Source organism: Rhinatrema bivittatum, chromosome 3, assembly GCF_901001135.1.
Source record: "Rhinatrema bivittatum chromosome 3, aRhiBiv1.1, whole genome shotgun sequence".
NCBI classification, from domain to species: domain Eukaryota; kingdom Metazoa; phylum Chordata; class Amphibia; order Gymnophiona; family Rhinatrematidae; genus Rhinatrema; species Rhinatrema bivittatum.
The window spans coordinates 182,037,876-182,054,198 of record NC_042617.1 but is presented as its reverse complement, the minus strand read 5'-3'; the positions used below and the strand labels follow the sequence as shown (position 1 = coordinate 182,054,198).

General features: G+C 44.8%; 1 protein-coding gene across 2 annotated transcripts in view; it reads right to left on the bottom strand.

Annotated features, from left to right (window-relative positions):
- The window catches only part of EXO1 (exonuclease 1), a 151,189-nt gene that overhangs the window by 97,139 nt on the left and 37,727 nt on the right, over positions 1–16,323 (bottom strand). For both annotated transcript variants that reach the window (XM_029594016.1, XM_029594017.1), the window contains one exon: positions 14,234–14,446. In XM_029594016.1, the coding sequence (XP_029449876.1) occupies positions 14,234–14,446 (213 nt within the window). The remainder of the gene's footprint in view (positions 1–14,233; positions 14,447–16,323) is intronic.

Genomic DNA, 16,323 nt, shown 5'->3' with positions numbered 1-16,323 from the left:
GTAACAGTTTTTTGATTTTGTACACAAGGGTTTTTTTTGCTGTTTAGTTTGTGATATGGGAATATCTTACATCTTCCTCAGTGAATACTGAAGCAAATAATTAATTTAGTTTCTTTGCTATGGCATTGTCATCCCTAAGTGCTCCTTTTACCCCTTGATTATTTAATGGTCCAACTGACTCCCTTCACAGGCTTTTTACCTCAAATGTACCTGAATGTTTTTATGAGTTTTTGCATCCATTGCAAGATTCTTTTCAACTTCTCTTGCATTTATGCTGTTTCCTGTTTTCTTCATTCGGATCCCTTTTCCGGATCTTGAAAGATGTCCTTTTAGATATTATAGCCTCTCGCCCCTCATCTTTCAACCATGCCAGAAATCATTTAGCCTTTTTTCCAACTTTTCTAATGTATGGATCACATCTGTTCTGAGCTTCCAAGATGCTATTTTAAAAACAACCATCATGCCTGATCTAAACTCAGTCATTGCAGTTGCTCCTTTCATTTTTTTCCTAGCCATTTTCCTCATTTTATCATAGGCACCTTTTTGAAAATTAAATGCTGTCAATGTAGATTTTTTTTTTGTGCTCCCTCCAGTTAAGTCAAATTTGATAATGTTGTGATCACTATTGCCAAGTGGCTCCAACATTGTTACCTCTCAAAACCATCCACCAATTTAAGCTATCCTATCATTTCGATATAATTTGGAATCTTTCTGCACTTTACTTAAAGGCACCTGGTCCCCTTTGGCATTTATTGCAACCTCTCTACTAGGATGCCCTATTTTCCCTGTTCTCGTAATATCTTTCAAAGATACATCATTCCAAACTATATGCTTCTGAGCAACAATCAGCCCATACTTTCAGAAAAGGCCCCTCCTTCCCCAAAATGAAGTCCAGTTCCTAACAAATCTAAAACCCTCTTTTCTTGCACATCATCTCATCCACGCCTTGAGACTTTGGAGCTCTGCCTGCATGTGGAATGAGGAGCATTTCTGAGAATGGAGGTTCTAAAATTCAGCTTTCTACCTAAAACCCTAAATTTGACTTCCAGAACCTCCCTCCTGCACTTTCCTATGTCATTGGTATCCACATGTACCAAGACAGCTGGCTCCTCCTAAGCACTATCTAGAATCCTGTGTGATGCTTGAGGTCCGCCACCTTCGCATCAGACAGGCAAGTTACCAAGTGTTCCTCACATCCACCAGCCACCCAGCTATTATCCTTCCTAATAATTGAATCACCAACTATAACTGCCATCCTAACCCTTCCCTCCTGGGCACATGCCCCTGGAGACCTATCCTCTGTGCGAGAGGATACTACATCAACTTGAGGGCAGGTCTTAGCTACAGGATTGCTTCCTGACTCAAGGTGATGCTCTCCTACCAGGTGATCTTTCTCCTCCAAAGCAGCAAAGGGGCTACCAGACTGGAGGTGGGACTTCTCTACTATGTTTCTGAAGGTCTCGTCTCCTCTATATACTTCTGTCTCTTAGCTCCTCTAAGGTCTGCTACTCTAGCCTCCAGAGATCAGACTTGTTCTCAGAGGGCTTGGAGCTCTTTGCACTTAGTGCACAAATATGATCCCAGCTGGGAGATAATCATACATGTGGCAGTCAGTGCAAAAGACTGGAAAGCCTCCCTCTCGCTGCTGGACTTCCTGTATCATAATTTTGCTGATATCAATTTAGAATTTCTAAGGAAGCAAGGATGTAAAGATAAATCCATAGACTAAAATACTTTAGGTTATTTTGTGTGTGTTTGGCAATGATTTTCAAAACACTACAATTAATCTACTTATATCTTCCTAGTTACCCTATTTATTGACTCTTGTTTTGAATTAGTTTCTCTATACAATCTGCAAAAAATAATCAAGAATTCTCCAAAGATGTTACTCTTAATTTCCTGATTGAAACCTCAAAGCAAATCCCTCATAATAATTATAACTTCTTATATTTGAACTCCTAAATCCTCATAAAAAGAGTGAAAAAATTAAACTATTAACAAGAAAAAATTTTTTATGGAAGGAGAGGAACGTTTCATATGCATAATCATAAATCCCCACCAGGGGTAATATGAATGTCAATTGTAATCATAAACATCCCTCCTCCGACCAATGTGTACAGTTCATGTGCAAACAGTGCTACAATCAAAAAACTTTTTTTAGATGATTTTTTATCTATTGCTCTAAAACATTTTACGTTATCGAAAACGGTGAAAAAATCACTCCAAATATTCAAAATGCTGTCAATTAAACGCTCCACGCAGCCTTGTGAACTAATCTTAATTTTCTTACACAGTATTCAACAGTTATGCCAGAAATTGTCAAGGTTTGAGAAAACAGACAATTTTGGACCTACATGAACGTTTTCGTGACTATTTAAGTGTCTTACACTATATCCAAGAATTTGAAAGAACATGTTAATCCTGCTCTTTTGCCTATTCAGGACTCTTATCTACTGTAACATTAACTGGATCCATACTTTGTGGTCATTTTAAATGTAGGAGTTGCATGATTTGTGCTAATACACTACACTACAGATTAGAGAATCTGTCAACCCAGTGGATAGGAAGAAGTATTCAATGAAACACTTCACTACTTGCAGTTCAGATTATGTGATAAATGTTGTACTGTGCCCATGCTCTAAAGTGTATGTTGGAAAAACAAAAATCTTTTAGAACATGCATACTTGAACATAAAAGCTGTCTCAAATGCATGAACTGAAGCACCTATGGTTAAACACTGTGCAGAACACAAACAACTTTCCACTCTCAAATACTGCATAGTGGATCATTTAAATAAACAGATCAGGGTTGGTGACTATGATAGAATTTTAGTTCAGTCGTTTGAAGAGCATTGAACTGTGTGGCCTTAATAGCTCTATTGAGTGGGCCTCATTTTTTTGAGCTCGATCAAAATTACAGAATATGCACAGTGTTTAATCTCATGTTGGCAGGATTAACAGAATATTTTATTCAGACAATATCAGAAGAAAATATCCAGAGTACATTTCCAACATTTATCAATTATGCTTTCATAGTAACATTCAATTTTTGAGTAGAAAGATGACAGGGAGATTGAGACAAAAATTTCATTATATGTGAATTCAACAAGGAAACTAAGAACACTGATTAATATATACAACATTAAGAAAGTCAACAAAAGCATTATATCTTCACAATCTCTATGAACGATGTCACAAGTTTAATATAAGAGTTAAACATATTGAATATGGTACTGAACATAAGCAACATGAGAAGTTTATTATATTTACAGAGAGCCCACCTATTACAATATTGATTGGTGTAATGGTTAAGTTGTGTGCCCTGACTACTTTTTGATTTTATGAGTGCCGGTTTGAATTCTACTATTCCATTCTAGTAGAAACATTTTAAATTATTTAAAATGTTAGTAAAAACACAATTTGGAAACTATTTTGAAAAGGAAAGAATCTTGTAACAGTTTTTTTGTATTTGTTTTTTATAGATAAAAGAAGCATATAAATAAAAAACTAAATTAATTCATTCGGCTCCATGTAACCAGATGCACACAACAATCGTGCATGTGTGAGAAGTGAGCTATATATACCCGATGCACATGTGTTGGCCCTTTTTTTTCAAACAAAATTTTTGGGAGGGTATTTAGCTCCAAGCAAGACAAGTGCTGGAATGATTAAAAAGGGAGTACTCTGCATTTTTTGTTTGGAATATATAAAATATAATCAATCTCCAATGCTTGTATTTCATTTATTGCAGAGTCTGCCTCATTTAATGATCACCCTGAAGCAGCAGCACTGTGAAATGCTGGCCATTGTCGGTGGCATGGCACTAACTGTTCAAGATATTTAAAGATAAGTCTGATGAATTTGAACAAAAAAAAAAATATTAAAAATGAATTTGCAATAATAAAGAATAGGTTGGTTTGGGAGGTTTTTAGACCTGTGATTATAATACCCGAAGCAAGTTTTGCAGATTTTGTAAAATCTTTCTTGCTGGATTTTGAGGTCTTTTCCTCCTTGACATAAAATTTATAAATCATTTTTCAGCATTAAGTATATGAATTAAGATTAATTTAGGAGCATAATTCTCTTATTCATTCATTTTTTATGATTCACACAACTCTTACCTATTTTTGTTTTGACTTTAACAATAATAAAAAGCCTGTGTTAGAGGGGAACTTGCCTAGGCCTGCTCGTCATTGGAAGGTACCCGAAGAAAAAAGTTAATGTCGCATGAAAAGCTCATGTCATCGAGGGGAAGGGAATTCACCTGGGCAATGCATCAATGGGAAGGCAGCCAATCAAAAAAGCTGGCATCAAATCTGCAGAGGGGACCTGTATTGTGAGTGCATGCATGTGCAATGCTTGGCTCCTGGGTGACAAATACACAGTTAGACCAGAACTATAGAGCATGCCCTGCCGAGCATGACAGCACCCAGATGTTGCCACTGTCTCTCCTCTGGCCTGACACTCATCACCTCAGGCTCTAATACTGATAAGCTGTTGCAGGTGCTTTCACAGCTATTCCCCAGACTCCCATGGGCAGAGAAGGAGCGAGCGAGCTGGGAAGAAGGCTGTGGGTTGAACTTGCAAGGGGACAGGACAGGGTGGAAGAGAGCCTGGAGAGGAGGAAGGTGAGCCTGGGAAGAGGATGGTGGCCTGTATTCACAAGCACATCGCCTAGATCACAGGAAAAACCACCAACTTCCATCAGGCTGACTGCAGTAGATGAATAGCAAGAGAGAAATTCTGACACTAGAGTAAATTAAGGGTCTATCAGAAGATCTGCTACAGCCCAGCTACAGAGCAAGCAGCTATGGGGGAAGGGGCAGGTGAGTTGGACCTTATGATGTACTTTTACAATATTCCTGGGGGAAATTGGCATCTGGAGTAATCACTTTTCTGTATTTCATTTTAAATAAATTTAGACAGTATCTCTGTGGGACACACATTTATTCATAAGCATTTTAATCACAAAATGCTTTCTGGTAGAAGTTAAATAAGCGCTAGAGAAAAATGCCCAAGTATTCAGATTTAACTGATCACCTCAACATGGTGCTGTAAAAGTTTGATCTCAGTTTCATCTGAAACAGACACCACACTTCTAAAAACACACATTTTATGCTTAAAACATTTTGTAATGACAAGAAAAATTAAGAAAAATCAGTTTGCAGTGTGAGACGTTATTAAAAAAAAAAAAAACAAAAACAAAAAAACACAACCCACACACACACTCAGATGAAAACTAGAGGGAGGGAGAACCCCCCACAAAAAAAAAAAAACACAAAAAAACCCAAAACACAACACCCTACATTTATCTATCAGTTTTTTCTCCTTGTAGAACCCTTTGCTGGATTCCTTGCTCAGTGATAAATTTGAATGCGGTTTCACACATCTGTCTGGTCAGCTAGTATTTTTACTCACTGCTTACTTATTTGTGATGCTATCCCACAGCTGCAAAGCTTCATTTAAGGTAGTAAAACTCAAATATGTGCATTAGACACTAGTAAAGTGGCTAAACTCAACATTCTGTTTTGAATGGGTCTTTGTAAGAGATACATTAAGAAATCTGGCAGCCACATTCAGCATCAGTAAAAATGAAATTCTACTCTTTCAACAAAAAATCTAACATATTACAGATTCCCAGATGCACCAGTTTGAAGAACAGTGACAGCAGAACAAGTCAAAGTGAATTCTGAACAGGTTTACAAGTAGAGATAAACAGATTGGTCCTTCTAAAGCACTGCAATGATAAAGCAAGTTTGCTTACTGAAAACAATGTATTCCATACATGGCAGGATGAATTAGCCATTACACTACTAATCCAGGACCCCAGTGATGAAGATTGTGACCAAGGAGGGGTCTTTGGTCACCTCGGATGGGTGGAACCCTATATGTACATTCTCTGGCTGAAATCTGCTGCAAATTAATGCTGTGGGCTAGAACTACCTCACGGGAGATCTGATGGAGAATTCGTGTGAACTAGAGATACTGAATTCCTTCTTGAGAGAATAAATCAGATATTCTGGGAAATAAAGATGTTCTCTTCTTTTGCCTCCCATGAGGTAAAGAAATCTTTCACCAACTCTACTATTTAGTTGAGAGGCTGTCATGATCTTTGACTTGGTGTGGGTTATGGGGCATCTTCTGATATCAGAATCGAATCTTGCACATCCTCGGGAATTTGCAGGATCTGGGCTGGAGCCAATTTGATATTAGAGGAACTAGAGAACAAAATAGGATCTGGAGTTTCAAGACACAATCCTTATTTCAATAAGGACTGAAATAAGGATTGGTTCCTTAGTTTGGGGTTCTGGCCTTTAAAACTCTAAAAAGAAGTTACCGTAGTTCACAGCAATTGAAAAATCATCTCAGTTGGTACAAGCCTAGTAGAAGCTTGAGATCTGTGAAAGGTCATTACTTCAGAGTTCAAGAGGTAAAATGTTTTCGACATTCTCGCCTAAAGGTAAAATTTTTCTCAGGGATGATTCCCCAACTATGGAATAATTCACCTCCCAGTTTCAGAGAAGAATGCGATCTGTTAAAATTTAAGACAATTTAAAAACTTGTTTGATGAAAGAATTTGTCCAGCAAAACGAGATTAAGATCCCACAGAGGTACCAGCCACTTTAGAGGTGGGTGAATGTGTTTGACTCCTTTCAGGAAGCGTGACAAGCTATGCTGTCGCCCTCGCTCTTGGAGCCGTAGCATAACAATGCGGCCACCTGTACCTTGATGGAGTTGAGGGACAGACCCTTCTGTAGACCGTTCTGTAAGAATTCCAGGATCACGAGAACTTTAAATGAGCGTGGTTTGATGTTGAGATCTTCGCAACAGGCTTCAAATATTCTCCAAAGCCTTATGTACGTTAACGATGTGGAGAACTTGCGTGCTCGAAGGAGGGTGTCGATTACAGCCCCCGAGTATCCGCTCTCTCTTAGGCGGGCTCTCTCAATGGCCAGACCGTAAGAGAGAATTGAGCTGGGTCCTCGTGGAGGATCGGACCTTGTTGTAGCAGGTCCCTGTGTGGAGGCAGTGGTAGGTGGTTCCCTGCCAGTAGTCTTCTCATGTCTGCGTACCACGGTCTTCTTGGCCAATCTGGAGCCACCAGAAGAATTAGTCCCCTGTGTAGCTGTATCTTGTGAATGATTGCGCCCAATAGGGGCCACGGCAGGAAAGCGTATAACAGGGTCCCGGGTGGCCAGGTCTGTACCAGGGCATCGATCCCTTGGGACTGCGGTTCCCGCCTGCGGACTGAAGTATCTGGGTGGTAGGGCGTTGGATCTGTTTGCCAGAAGGTCCATGTCCGGGGTCCCCCACCGTTTCACTATCATTTGGAAGGCTGCGGACGACAGCCTCCATTCTCCTGGGTCTAGACTTTCCCTGCTGAGGTAGTTCGCCGTTATGTTGTCTTTCCCGGCGATGTGGACAGCGGAGATCTCCTGGAGATTTGCTTCCACCCACGCCATCAGGGGGTCTATTTCTAGGGACACCTGTTGGCTTCTGGTTCCCCCCTGTTGGTTAATGTAGGCCACTGTTGTGGCGTTGTCCGACATTACTCTGACTGCTTTGTCTCGAAGTCTGTGAGCGAACCGCAGACAGGCTAATCTGACTGCCCGCGCTTCTAGGCGATTGATGTTCCATCCCGCCTCTTCTGCGTTCCACTGCCCTTGGGCGGTTAACTCCTTGCAGTGCGCTCTCCATCCTCGTAGACTGGCATCTGTGGTGAGTAGGGTCCAGGTTGGGGAGGATAGTCTTGATCCCCGACTCATGTGGCTGGCCTGTAGACACCACCGTAGCTGGGTCCGGACTCTGCCCGGAAGAGATAGACGTACGGTGTAGTTCTGGGACCTTGGTTTCCACCGAGATAGAAGTGAGCGCTGTAGGGGCCTCGTGTGGGCTTGCGCCCATGGCACAACTTCCAGTGTGGATGCCATCAGCCCGAGGACTTGCAGGTAATTTCATGCTGTGGGACGAGGGTCGTTCAGCAAGGTTTGCAACCGGTTCCACAGTTTTGATCTCCTTGTGGGGGTCAGGCTGACCTTGTCTTCCTTGGTGTCGAATCGGACTCCTAGGTATTCCAACGACTGTGAGGGCAGTAAGGAACTTTTGTTTGTGTTGACCACAATATCCTAGGCTCTCCAGCAGAGTGATGACTCTGCTGGTTGCTTGATAGCTTTCCTTTTGAGACTTTGCCCTGATCAGCCAATCGTCTAGATAAGGATGTACGAGGACTCCTTCCTTCCTCAGTGTTGCCGCCACCACCACCACGATTACCTTGGTGAACGTCCGGGGCGCCATGGCTAACCCGAAGGGTAGTGCCCGGAGCTGGTAGTGACGGTCCAGGACTTTGAAGCATAGATAGTGCTAGTGTTCCTGATGAATTGGGATGTGTAGGTAGGCCTCCGAAAGATCCAGGGATGTGAGGAACCCTCCCGGTTGTCTCGCCCTTATTACAGATCACAAGGTTTCCATGCGGAAGCAGGGAACCCTCAGGTGGCGGTTGACCGACTTGAGGTCCAGGATGGGTCTGAATGTTCCCTCTTTCTTGGGGACGATAAAATAAATGGAATAATGTCCAGTATTTATTTCTTGTGGAGGCACTGGGCGTTATGGCCTCGAGGGTCAGTAGTCTGGACAGTGTGGCTTCCACTGCCGCCCTCTTGAAGAAGAGGTCGTGGCAGGGAGACTCCACGAACTTGTCCGGAAGAGTTCGTAGAAAATCCAGGTAGTACCCCTCCCGAATGATGGCTAGGACCCACTTATTTGAAGTTCTCTCGGCCCATCTGCGGTAGACTAGGGCTAGTCTGCCCCCTATGGCTTCTTCCCTTGGACGGGTCGGCTGAATCTTATTGTGGGGTGCGGCTGGGGCTGGTACCCGAGCTGGTTCCCTTCTTGTTGAGCTTGTTCCGAAAGGACTGGTTCCTGCCCGTAGGGCGGGGCGCTTGGTAGTTGCTTCTGTAAGGGTTAAAGCACTGAACTTCTGCCCCTGGAGGACCTGGGGAAGGGTCGCTGATTTATCTTCGTCTTATCCTCCGGCAGGTGCGGCAATGGGGACTCGCCCCATTTGTTGGCCAGTTTCTCTAGTTCACTGCCGAACAGGAGGGATCCTTTGAAGGGCATCCTTGTGAGGCGTCGGCCGACCAGCTTCAGAGCCAGAGTTGCCTCCTGGCCGCCACCGCAGATGACACACCTCTGGCCGCTGTGCGTACTAGGTCGGAGGCAGCGTCCGCAAGGAATGATACTGCAGGTTCCATGACTTCTCCCAGGGTGTTGTTCCTGGTCTGGGTTAAGCAGGCATGTGTCACCACGGTGCAGCAGGCCGCAATTTGTAGAGACATAGCAGCTACATCAAATGACTGTTTAAGGATGGATTCCAGACGCCAGTCATGTGCATCCTTGAGTGCTGCCCCTCCCTCTACTGGGATAGTGGTGCGCTTAGAGACCGCACAGACCATGGCATCAACTCTTGGGCATGCAAGAAGATCTTTGGTTGCCGGGTCCAGGGGGTACATGGCTGCCAAAGCTCGTCCCCCTTTGAATGTGGCCTCCGGCACATTCCATTCCAGGTCAATTAGCTGTTGTGCAGCTTGTAACAGAGGGAAATGGCGGGAAGTCTGGCGAAGGCCCTCCAGCAGGGGGGTTCGGCTTAGGTTTCCCCAAAGTACCTGGGCCCGGGATAGTGAGCTCCGTCAGGCATTGGGTGACCAGGTCCGGGAGTTCGTCCTTTGTGAAGAAGCGTCTCATGGTTCGGTGAGGCTCTGTCTCCAGGGGGAGCTCCCCCTCTTCTAGGGGCTCGGCTTCCTCTTCAGAGATGTCCGAGTCCCCATAGGTGGGGCTTCTGGGTAGTGGAAGCCTTGCCTAGGCCTTGAAGGGCCTGGGGCATAAGGGTCCTCCGGTGGAGCATGTGGCTGATCAACCAGAGGTTCAGTTTGCATTTGAACAAAGGCGTGAATCCCTTTGAAGAAGTCCACCCATGAGATAGACACTGGATCCAAGCTGAGGGAAGCTGGGTCCCTGGGTGTCCCTGTCTGTGGATTTGCTAGGTCCGAGGTATCCCCTGAGGAGCTAGTACTCGGCCCTGAGTGGGACTGGCCCTGAACTGGATCTCCCAGGGCCTCCTCACACTAAGTGCACAGGGCGTCAGCCTCCTCGCTTTGTGCGGCTCTGATGTGGCATGCTGGGCAGAGGCCTTGAGCTTTTATCCCTGTTTCTGGTGGTGCCATGGCTGTCTGTGCGTAACTTCTTATGCGCTCCGGTGCGCGTGTGAGTTGTGCGCGTAGTTGTGCATCCAGGCCGCAGATTTGCGCACAGCTCGGTAGGCGTGCAGGGCGCGCGTATTCTTGTGTGCCCGGCCCTTGTGCGTGCAACTTCTGCACACAAGGAATGATGTGCATGTAAGTCTATGCGCACATGTGCTTTGTGCACCTAGCTCGGTTTTGTGCGCTCGGGCCGAACGGCGAACAGAGCGGCGAATAGGGCCAAGATGGCGACGGCGAGCACGCGGGCAATATCGCGACCCCCTCGGAGGGTCTCCACGTGGGTAGACCCTTGGAAATAGCCGGGGCCTGGCCCTGCTAGGGCGGATCAACCCGGTGGAACTGGTCCCAGCCGGTGACCTGTGCTCCTCCTCGATCCTCGCAGACCGGATACAAACAGAAGATTTCTCCCTTACCTTGTCTTCGGCGCTTCTCGGTTTCGTCCCAGGCGGTCTCCGGCTGCGGGGGGGGGGGGGGGGGAGAGGGCAAATACCTTCACCACCGCGCTCGAGGGTGCACCCGCTGCCTCTCAGCCGCACCCGAGGATCGGGGGCTAGGTCCTTGCTGTGGCCGCCGGACCGAGGCTCACCTCCGAGGGACCACTGAAATCTCCTCGGGAATCTCAACTGGGGGAGGGACCAGAGGGTATCACTGCAGGAGAGCGGGGCTCGTCTTCAGGTAGGTTTCGCCTTTAAATTTCGGTTTTCTTCTTTAAATTTGGTTCTAACGCTGTGAGAGCATGCATATAGTCCCCAACTGCTATGGAGACAGAAAATACTAAAGAGCTGCACTTCCTGCAGGGGGAATATGTACTAGGGGCTGACGTCAGATTGAAATCTGATCCGTCTCCAACTGCTAGCAGGAGTACACTATACCCAATGGTCCTGAGTCCATCTGCTACACGCTAGGAAAAACACAATTTACATGATAGTCTTAATTACATTTTAAATTAATACAGAAAAAAGTTATTACTTAGAGATGCAGAATTTTAAATATTTTGAGCAGAATTTCCCTAAAAATTCACTGTAAGAGTGTCCCTTCCACTCGCTCTCCCCTGGCCACTTTGCCCTCTCAGGCCCCAACTCTTCCATTTGCCAATATCTCTCCCTGCCACCACTAGGCTCAACCCCTTACACCAGGGGTCAGGAACCTTTTTGGCTGAGAGAGCCATAAACGCCACATATTTTAAAATGTAATTCCATGAGAGCCATACAATATGTTTAAAACTAAATACAAGTAAATGTGTGCATTTTATGTAAGATCACACTTTTAATGTACAATAAGTCTCTGAAAATATTACACCAGGCCTTAAGACACCAATACATCTCCTATTAGGAAAACGGACCAAGTCAGGCTGCTATAGAGTCCTACACAGAAACAACACGCCAGCAGAAAACCTCACCTGAATCACGTGCTGTCCCTCACCTAACATAGAATAAAGAGACCAAAACGCATAACAAGAAGCATGCAGAAAAAACTGAATTGGAAACTGCAACAAGCCAGAGTCTCTGTATGCAGTGTAACAAAGGAAAAAAGAAACATCACCCATCCTTATAAAACAAATCAAGAAATATAAAATCATCAGCAGTAAAACTGTACTAACAAAAAGAACATATTTCGAAACAGCTGATGAGTGGAATATCCAATAATTAAAAACTCATATAAAACATTTCCAGATACCAACAAAATATTTCAAAATAGCAGACACAAAGATCCAGTAATGAAAAATAATAAGGATACAAACATTTTTTTGCTCTGCATACCTGGGAACGTTTGATATCCAGGTGTCCTGAGATTGTTCTGAATTAGCAGGAGGTGGGGTGGTTTGCTTGGAACTTTCTCCTCTCTCAGTCACATACCAGCGCTCTCTCTCACACTGGCTCTCAATGACACACCTATACACACATGCTCTCAGTACTCACATATACACATGTTTTTTCTCTCTCATATAGGCTCTTAATTACACATTTACACACATGCTGTCTATCTTTTCACGCTTACACACACAGGCTTTCAATCACAAATACATGCTGTCTTTTTCTCTCACACACAGACTCTCATTCACATGCTTACAAACATGTCCTCTCTTTCTCTCATTTACACACAGGCTCTCAATCACATACTCACATGCTCCCTCACCTAAATCAGCTCTCAATCACACACAGACACACATGGTTTCTCTCTCTCATTTAAACACAGGCTCTCAATCACATACTCACATGCTCCATCACCTAAACCAGCTGTCAGACACAGACACACATGATCTCTCTCTTACTTATACACACAGGCTCTTAATCATACATACACACATACTCTTTCACACAAACAGGTTTTCAATCACAAACTTACACATACAGGTTCCCAATGGTAAACTTACATTCATGCTCTCTCTCTCACAGGCAGGCTCTCAATCACAGACATACTCTCTTTCACATACACAGGCTCTCAATCATTCACATACATGCAATCTCACTCACACACACAGGATCTCAAACACACATGCTTGCTCGCTCATTCACTCTCTCTCTCCCCCACCCCCACCCCAGGAACTCGCGGCAGCAGCAGCCTCCTCCCAACACTAACCTCCTTCATTTTCAGCCCTCGCGGAGGCGGAGTCCCATCGGCCGCGGTTGAAACTCTTCATTTTCCTCCGAGCCGCGCTGCAGTCTTCTTCCCGTCGGACACAAGCGTGGCCTCTTCTTCCCGCGCAGGCACCCGATGCTCACCACTTCCTCTTCCGGGCCGTGGGAAGAAGAGAGCACGCCGGTGCTAAGAGAGCACGCCGGTGCTGAGCGACACCGGCGTGCTCTCTTCTTCCCGCGGCCCGGAAGAGGAAGTGGTGAGCATCGGGTGCCTGCGCGGGAAGACTCCCGCGCAGGCACCCGATGACTCCAGCGCTGGCACCCGGCTGACACCCGATGACTCCCGCGCAGGCACCCGGCTGACTCCAGTCGTGCCGCTGCCGGCGTGCTCTCTTCTCCTCCTCCCCCCCCCCCCCTGCGGCCCGGAAGAGGAAGTGGAGAGCATCGGGTGCCTGCGCGGGAAGAAGAGACCACACTAGCGTGGTCTCTTCTTCTGCGCAGGCACCCGATGCTCACCACTTCCTCTTCCGGGCCGCGGGGGGAGGAGGAGAAGAGAGCACGCCGGTGCCGCTGACTCCAGCTGTCCCGCCGCGTTCCAGGGAGCAGCTGGGTCAGCGGGGAACCGCGAAGTGTGGCGACACTTGTCTGCGAGCCAGATGCAGCCCTCAAAAGAGCCATATCTGGCTCGCGAGCCATGGGTTCCCGACCCCTGCCTTACACTATCGCCAGTCCCAGTGTTTGACCTCATTCTCAGTACTGCCCCTCATACAGGGCCCCTCTCTCACGCATTCACACCCACACAAGCTACCTGTGTCTCTTCTCATGCACCCCTTCATGCAAGCTCTCTCTCACACATACACACTCCTTCACAATCTCCTCATATTGGCTCCCTCTCTTTGGCACCCACCGGGACCTTCATCTTTTCCACAAGTGGAGCACACACGGGAGCCTTCATTTTCGCAGCGAACAGCACACAACCCGCGGCACCGGGGCCTTTCCTTTACACACAATCCATTCATGGCATGCTAGGGTTTCCTTTGCCATTTCCCGTGAAGAAATGGCAATTATGGAGAGAGAGAGAGCGCGGGAGAGCGTGAGAGAGAGACTGAGGTGGCTCATGAGTCAACACCATAGCAGGAATTTCTGCACACGCTCAATGAAGCAAAAGCTCTAATAGCTGTGAGTGTGCGCATCTGGGTGATGTCACTCACATGTAATGGATAATTCAGCCCTGCTTATCGGCAGAAAAAAAAAAAAGACACCTGCTACATGTAGTGGAATTCATTGATGCAAACAAAGCGAAGGATTTTGACAGCAGTTTGCCCGAGGTCTACAAAAACCTCAAGTTAAAAAATAAAGTCTGGCTCTTGAAGTACAATTAAGCTCCAAATTAAATTACCTTTATAATGTCAGGATTGGTTGCCATTCTGAGTAATTTGCATGCCTTAGCCAATCCAATTCCATGGATTGAGGGAAGATAGTCACAACCTGAGAGAATGCACATGTAGCGAAATTTCTCTTCTGTAAATACACCACCAAGCTGTTTACACATTCCAAATCGGGCCTGGTCAACTTCCAGTCCATTTCCATATTTGTCCATCTTTAAAACCACCTTCAAATAAAAAAAAAAAAGTTGCAGTTAAATAAAAAGCTTGATACACAATGCCAAAAATGTATTTCCTTTATAACAAGTTTGTTATCCAGAATAAGATGCTCCAGAGATATGCTACAGCAGTCAAACAGTACACAGGGATAGCTCTCAATCTAAAAGTAGTAACAGTCAAATGTGTTGATAAACCCTATTTTATTCATAGGACTGTAAACATGCCTCATGTCCATAATACATATATCTAGGTACAGGAAAATAATACCAAGCCACCTTAGCAGTGCTTTCCTTTTCAAAATGAAAACCAGTGGGAGAAAGTTGTGCAGCAGTTGTAGGGACGGGGCACACATCAGCTCATAGTTCTGCACTCACTGTAACCTTGCTACCAGTTCTGTTTCAGAGAACAGTACCCTGTGCAGTTTCCTCCTACTCTTTTGGGTGTCATGCTTCATTGGGCCTGGTTTATGGCACCACGACATTTCATTCACAAAGTCCCTGGTGGAAGGGGAGTTCTTTTATTTTATATTCCCTTCCCAACTCAACCCAGCCACAGCAGCAACAATCCTCAGCCAGGGGCCACCCTGGAACATAGGATTCATATTAACTTTCTGGTCACTGGGGGTTTGCTATTGAGTGATGGCTGAGACTCACCCCCTCCCATCCCCAGGAATTGTGAGCAAAACCTCCAGAGCAACCCCAGCACCAGTCAGCCCAGAGAGCAAAAGCCTGGCCCTAGGACTGTATAAGTTCTATGCAGAAAGCCTAGGTTCAATTGAAAAAAATATAAAGAGGAAATAACATGCAGGAGTCTTCAAATATATTTATAATTATTATATTAGAAAATTGCAGACTTTTTCATACAAGAGGAAGAGACATCAGAAACAAGTAAACTATAAATTTAAAATAGCTAAGACTATAATTGTTAGTCATAAAAAAAACTCCACTGTATCTAAATTTTTGTAAATAGGTAAAAATATATAATTGGAATAAATCAATAATTTGATTAAAACTGTTCAAAAACCAGTACAGTAGATTTTCAACATAGCTAATCATTTATAAAATCATTCCAATGGGATAAGCCTTGAACATGAATCAATAAAAATGATATATTCTTGCAATTCAATGAAGAAACAATATTCTCAACTCAAAACTGGAAAAAAAATGCCTCCTTAAAAAAGGTCTCTTATTGAAGTATTCCAGTGTAAACACCCAGCTTTCATTCTTCAAGCTTTCAAATGCTCCTTAAATTACTGATAGTCTCAAACAATTCCTTGTAATGCTCCTCAAATTGAAGGTTCTCTCAAACAAAAACACATGTAGTCGGCCATCTGCATGCGCGCAGACCAGTTTTGCGCACCTACCTTCCGTTCATGAGATATGCGCACACTGCCAAAACGAATGAAACAAACAGACCAATGAATGCACATCTCTAAAATAACAACAAAAAAAACAAAACACAGTACTTATTTCTACAGTTGCTCCAATAAACTGTGTGGATCAACAAATGCACTTCTCAGCCTCCCTACTCCTTAAAATGTTTCCGATAAAGCAATAAATAATAAAAAATTAAAAAAAAAGGTCTCAAGCATACTGATGGTAACAATCCGGATAGGGAAAGAGATATTCACTATTGTCGATATTTACGCTCCCAATACAGAACAGGTGACTTTCCTGTGACACCTAGAGGAACAACTGACTATGCAAGCAGACCAACATCTGATCGTGGGTGGCGACTTCAACTTGACGCTGAAGCCTCACCTTGATAACTCTCGAGTGGGAACGCCCTCAGCTGGTGCAGCCTGGTACTCGCTCCTTCACCTTTTGGATACTGGGAGCATTGTGGATGTTTGGAGACGATTCCCGAGCTCCCGACAACATACTTT